This window comes from Nematolebias whitei, chromosome 2, assembly GCF_014905685.2.
Source record: "Nematolebias whitei isolate Nwh7 chromosome 2, NemWhi1, whole genome shotgun sequence".
Lineage (NCBI taxonomy): Eukaryota > Metazoa > Chordata > Actinopteri > Cyprinodontiformes > Rivulidae > Nematolebias > Nematolebias whitei.
In genome coordinates, this window is record NC_056499.1 from 34,519,817 (window position 1) to 34,526,517 (window position 6,701).

The 6,701-nt window shown below is 40.9% G+C and overlaps 1 protein-coding gene across 1 annotated transcript; it reads left to right on the plus strand.

The window, feature by feature from the left end:
• Positions 1 to 3,089: 3,089 nt before the first annotated feature.
• Positions 3,090 to 4,586, plus strand: kbtbd13a (kelch repeat and BTB domain containing 13a). Its single transcript, XM_037697645.1, has one exon. The coding sequence runs from the start codon at positions 3,090 to 3,092 to the stop codon at positions 4,584 to 4,586; it is 1,497 nt and encodes a 498-aa protein (XP_037553573.1).
• Positions 4,587 to 6,701: the final 2,115 nt, after the last annotated feature.

Below are 6,701 nucleotides of genomic sequence, written 5' to 3' on the forward strand. Positions count from 1 at the left end.
TAGATGGATGGATGGATGGATGGATGGATGGATGGATGGATGGATGGATGGATGGATGGATGGATGGATGGATGGATGGAAATGTATACAAGAAAGAGAGTTCTGTCATGTTGCTTTTATTAGATTTTTATTGTAAACTAGTTTGACACAAAATCTTTACGTGCATGTAGAGGCGGGGTACTCCCCACATAGGTCCCAGGTCCATCATAGGGACACTTCAGAGTTACCACTTGACCTAACATGCATGTTTTTGGTATTTGGGTGGAAACCAGAACACCCGTAGAAAACCCACTTGTGCACGAGGAGAATAATGCAAACTCCACACAGAAATCCACACAGAACCCTGCAGATGGTGGATGCTGTCTATCATGGTGCACTAAGATTCATAACTGGCTGTGATTATCGTACCCACCACTGCACCCTGTATTCACTGGTTAACTGGACATCATTAACTTCACCCAGATTATCTCACTGGTACATTTTCATCTTTAAATCACTTCTTGGTTTGTTGCCTTCATACATCTCCTCCTACATGTCTCTGCATGAGTGCAGTTACAGCGTGCACTCTCAGGACGTTATTACCTGCAGTGTTCCCTCAGTGCGGACTGAACTTGGCAAAGGGCCTTCTCCTACTCCGCTCCTGTTTCCTGGGATATCTTACAAAAAGATTTGAAGCTCTCGAACTTGACCTCTAAATGGCTTTAAGAATCTGTTGGACTCCTGGCAGAGATCAATGCAGACATGTTCCTGTTTTTAGTTTTCTACATTCGCCTTAGAATCTAGCTGGTTTTTGTTACCTCTTTGCCATCCTATTTGTAAAAAAAAAAAATCTTTATTTCTTTTTATAACTGTTTATTGTTGTCGCTGTTGTCCATTGTTGTCATTATTCTTTGTTGAAATCAGGTCTCTCTTGTAAATGAGTCCCCGAGGCTCAATGGGATTTACCTGTCTAAATAAAAGTTGAATGAAACTGCCTCAGGCCAGGAGGCGATCCTTTCACTCTGAGAGGTGACAGCTTTAACAACTGCTTTATCGTACGGCCCTTTTCATGTTTACATTCCATTGTTTATTTTCAATAGTGTTTAACTTATCCACTCACAATAGTGTAAAATCTTAAGTTTTCTTTGTAAATGTTCAATGTGTTGTTAGGCATTACATACATTTCACTTGAATTGGGCTTTTTGTTTGTTAAAAAATAAAATTAAGAATGGAGATAAAGGAACATGCAGATACTCTGTCTCCACTTTGTTTTACCGTATACAGTGAAAAATAGCTCAGTCCTATAGTGCTGGTTTACCCCCTATGTGAATGTGTTATTTATAAGACTGAGCTTGTTGTGGCTCCTTGGACTGATGAAGTCTTTTGGATGAAAGATGAAGCATTTGAACAAAAATAAACTGTCCAGAGGACCTGACTGGAGTTAGTAGGAGAGATCATATCTCTCCAGTTTTAACTTTTCTCCATTGGCTCCCTGTCAAATCCAGAATTGAATTCAAAATCTTACTTCTAACCTACAACGCTCTCAACAACCCAGCTCCATCTTATATTTGAGATCTTATTGTTCCATATTTTCCAAACAGAGCACTTCACTCTCAGACTGCAGGTTTACTTGCAGTTCCTAGAGTTTCTAGAAACAGAATGGGATGAAGATCTTTCAGTTATCAGGCTCCTCTCTTGTGGAACCAACTTCCAGTTTTAAGACTTTCCTTTTTGATAAATCCTATAGTTAGCGTTGGCTTTTTATGCTGTCTTAAACTTAGACTACTAGAGGACAAATTGAGCTAATTTCTTTAAATTAATTTTTACAATTTAATACTTTTCATTTGATACTATTTCTATTTTAACGTGATTCTTGATCTACCATACCATGCGTCTGTTCCTCTTTCCTGTTCCTCTCAAACCCAGCCGGTTAAAGCAGATGGCCGCTTGTCCTGAGTCTGGTTCTGCTAAAGGTTTCTTCCTCATGAGGGAGTTTTTTTCTTTCCACTGTCGCCTTCATGTTTGCTCAAAATGAGAGTTCTATAATGGAGTTAAATTCAAAGCAGTCTGCTCCTCTGTTAAATAGTATTAACTTATTTTATATACAGTGGTCCCTCGCTACTTCGCGGTTCGACTTTCACGGACTCGCTCTTTTGCAGTTTTTCTAAGCAAGATTGGACATGACACACAAAAATGTTGAATGAGTCGCACGATCGGCATGGACTTATTCATTTAAAAGACATTATTTCAAATTATTTAGCATCTGCTGCACCTGTGTGCAGCCCACAGGTGAAGGGAGAGGCTCCCTCCTGCAGCGTGTCATGATCTCCGCTCTGGAGCAGAGAAGTAGGCGTGACCAACAGCACTGGCAGGGTCAGAGAGTGGAGATCATGACATTCTGTGCTCTTTCAGAGCGTTTAGAGTGTTTAGAAACATTGTTCAGAATATTGCAAGAGGGTACTACTTGTACTACTATTCCAGCTTTGTGGTTTTTAACTTATCGCGGGTGGGCTGAGAACAGAAACCCCTGTGATAAACGAGGGACTATCAGAATGTTTCTGTTCAGTGCCCTGAGATTACTTCTGTTGTGACTTGACACTATATAAATAAACTGAAATGAACCGAATTGAACTTAATTGAACTTAACTTTGTTGGATAGATCAGTCCTGTAAAAAAAACACTGAAAAAGCCCTACATGCTTTGTGCAGTCTAGTTGTCCTATGAAAAGACTGTGTTGCATGATATCTGCCCCACATAGCTGAAACCATTGTTTCATTTGCATCTGACACTCAAGGTCAGGCCTTCAGCTGTTCCATAACTGTCAGTCACAAACACAGAGGGAATTATCCACACGTTTACAGCCTCCGTGCCATCATTCAGCTCAGCTTTCTGCACTGGCTGTGTGTCATCACAATGCACTTGGACTGGGTCGCACGTTGGCTGCAGCTGCTATGTATAGAGGTTGTTCTCAGAGCTGTGAAAACACAATGAATACCCAGTTAGACTGCTTTAAGATTGAATACTCTCACTGCAAGGTGCAGGTCATGTGCTGTGGTTTGCTGCGGATCAATCTTCTCTCGGACTAACTTTGCAGTCTGGTTGGAGACGGGATGAAGGACTGCAGCATGGAGGTGATGGAGTTCAGCAGCTGTTCCCAGTCAGGACGCTGTGAAACGTCAGACAAGCTGAGGGTCAACATCAACGGTAGCGTTTTTGAAATTGATAAAAGTACTGTTACTGAGAACTGTGAGTACTTCAGAGCACTGTTCCAGTCTGGTATGAGGGAGTGCAGACAGGAGGAGATCCAGCTGCAGTCGGTTGGAGCTCTTGGGTTTCTGGTTCTGCTACAGGTGCTACATGGGGAGCGACCCATGCTTGACAGTGATCAGATTGTGGAAGCCATCGAGTGCACAGCTTTCCTCCAGGTTCCACTTCTCACCAAACACTTGATCAGTATTATCAGTTCTGAAAACTGTGTGCTCATGTACCACACAGCTGCCACCTACGGAGTGTGGGAGCTGTCCCACCACTCAGCCTTGTTCATCAGAGACATGTACGCTGAACTGAAGGAGGATGTGCACACCTTGCCCAGAAAACTGGTAGAATATGTTGAGTCGCTTCGCCCCAGCAGCTACATGGCAGTGTGCAGTCACTCTCCATCCTCTGAGCTGCTGCACGACATCCAGAGAACCGTCTGCTTCCTGGACGAGGAACAAAATGAGTGGAGGGTCTTCACACATCTACCTCCCTGCACAAGCACCACCATGGCAGGTGTGGCCGTCCTCGACAACAAGCTGTACATCATCGGAGGAGTGCACGATGTGAGCAAGAGGGTGGTGGAGGGTGGATTCTGTTACAACTCAAATGATAACTCTTGGTCCACTATCTGCGGTCCTCAGCAGCTGCGATATGACTTCACACTGATAGGTCTGGAGGGCTGCCTGTACGCTCTGGGAGGGAAGAGCAACATGAAAGTCCTCTCATCTGTGGAGCACTTCAGAGTGTCCAAGGGGAGTTGGGGTTTTATCTCTCCCCTACCCTGCCCGACCGCCTCTGTAGTGTCTACTATAGCCATGAATAGGATTTTTATCTGTCTCTGGAGAGGAGAGGGGGCCACGGATATCCATGAGTATGTGACTGAAGAAGATCGATGGATTCTGGTCACTACGCTCATTCGTCAACATAGTTACGGTCTTTACATGGTGGCTTATAGGGACAATCTGTACGTGATGCGTAACGGACCTTGCGATGACTTCTTACTGTGCGTGATGGACTGCTACAATCTTACTTTAGGTCAATGGACAGCCGTGCCTGGTCAGTATGGGAACAGCAAGGGCTCTCTGTTCACCGCTGTGGTCAGAGGGGACTCTGTGTTCACCCTCAGCAGACACGTCACCACTGAGTACACAGTGGAAGATAACAGATGGAAAGTGAAACGTCAGATGAAAGGTTTTGGCAGAATTGGTTCCATATATACATTTCTGATGAGGCTTCCTAAAGCCACTGCCTCTCTAATGGAAAACTGCCCAGGTCTGACAACAAAGCAAACTGTCAGAGACCTCAGTGTTTGTCCCAGATTGTCCTCAGAGTGCTCTGATAATATTTAAAATCTGCTGCACTTCCATCATCTAAGGAGATAAATCCATAAAGTATTGCAAATCTAAGAAAATACCATTGATATTTTATGTCAAACAGCATAATTCACCAAATACAGTTAAACTAAATGTTTCAACTCTGATTTAAGTACTTTGTTAATGAGAGAAGCTTTACTTTTGCTGAGTGTTCACCTTGTTCAAAACCTCAGTCTGTAGATCACAGCATTAGAAATTAGAAACGGAAAAAAATTATGAAAAAAATATAAAAATAAAACCCAATTTATATTAAACCAAAGTGTTCTGAACGTGTTCTGTTGATGCTTTTCTTGTAACCAACCCCAAAGTCCCTTTTCACATAAGATGACATATGCCCTCCTTCAGAATGCAGTCATTAGTACATTGTCTCAGTACTCACCATATGGGACACTTTCTTGCCTCCTAACCATGCTTTATGTACCTGGTATGACACTACTTCGGACTGTGTCAAGATGAGGTTGCAGGTATTTTTATCTGACCTTTATTTTACCAGGTGAAATGTTTTAGGATCAGTTGTCATTTACAAACGTGAGCCCAGGTCTGAGGTCATTGTGGACAGTCCTGCTTCACGTTTTCTATGAGCAAGCAGCACCAATGTGTGTGTGTGAGCTCTACATCATGGTTTCACTGCCACCATGTGTCAGGACCTGTGTTTTTGTTGGTTTGTTTATAGTCTTATTTTAGGTTCATTTATCAGGTAATTCTTGTGTTAAGATGTTCTCATTTTATGAGCACTTGCATTTCCTGTGTGCCTTTATTCACTTACCCTCATTCGGCTTTTCTCCTTCACTCAGTGAGCTGGCCACGCCCACTCTCACCTGTTCCCAGTCTGCATTCAGCTCAGGTTTCTCCACTTACTCGTCATATATATATATATATAGATATTCAGGAAGTGTGAAATAATAAATCCTGAGGTAATGAGACATGATGCAAAGACTACAGTAGTATGAGAATTACTCTGTGTGTTGATAGTTGTAGCTAAGGCTCATTGATGGTTAGATTTTGTTTTTAAATTAACATTCTTAGTGCCGGAGAGCACACATTTCAAAGTTTGGCGTTTCTGCAGGATGCCTGGTTTATTGTTTGAAATGTTTAGTGTCTGGCTGAGTAGGCAAAGCTCAATATTTAGTAGCACAATCAAAAGGATAAAATAATGTGGCTATTAGTGTGTTATTAGAATTATTATTGATAGTTAGTTATTATTGATCTTTTATTGTTGAAACGTTTAAGGTCTAATCCTGATCAATAGCAGTGTGGGCAACACAAATGTGTCTTTTTAATAGTCAAGTTTCTACAAACAGAAGTGCAAATTTGTTTACAATCTGAATTCTGTCCTGTTTTTTTTTTATTTTAAAGGTTTGTATCCATTTACAGACCATCTTACTTCTGTGCCTTTCAGAAAAAGAGTATAAATAAAAACAAAAGTTAAAAAAAGGATGGGGAGTCAATTTGAGACGGGTACATTTTAAACTTGAACACTAATGCTTTTGTTCATCAATGTTCTTCACCAGTTCTTTTGTGTTTCATCGTTTTTGTGATGATGTTGGTCATTGTTGGCCCCTTTCAGTTCATGGTACCATTTTTAAAAATCTATTTATATTTTACTGATGTGTAACTTGATCTTCAACAGCTCATGTTGCTTTTGTTTAGTGGACAGCACTCAAATCAGTCTTGATTAGCTAAAAACACCTATTTTTATTGTTTCTATTAGTGAAAGTTTAAATAAAGAGGATAAATACTGCCATGTAATTCCTCATTCCCAAGCGATTTCTTTATTGACTTGCTTCCAAAGCCTCAGAAGAATTGATGCTTCAGTGGCGTCTTGTTGCTACTTTTTTGACACGTCACATTTTGACGTTTACATGAAATGTGTTTGTAACGCATGCATGTCCAAAAACACTGACTATTCTTCCTGATTTATTCAAATAATCTATTTTGCAAAAGTTCAATATTTTAAAAATGTTCATGCTGTCAGATGTATAACTTCTTTATTTTACAAAAAAACACTTTTTTGTGTAAATAGTTTTAATAAATCCATGCACAATTATTACAACTTCTAGGATTGCTTCAAAATTGTACAGAGAACAACAA

What these genes read in the sequence shown, in the direction of transcription:
- kbtbd13a (XM_037697645.1), top strand. Translation starts at nt 3,090, where the DNA reads ATGAAGGACTGCAGCATGGAGGTGATGGAGTTCAGCAGCTGTTCCCAG.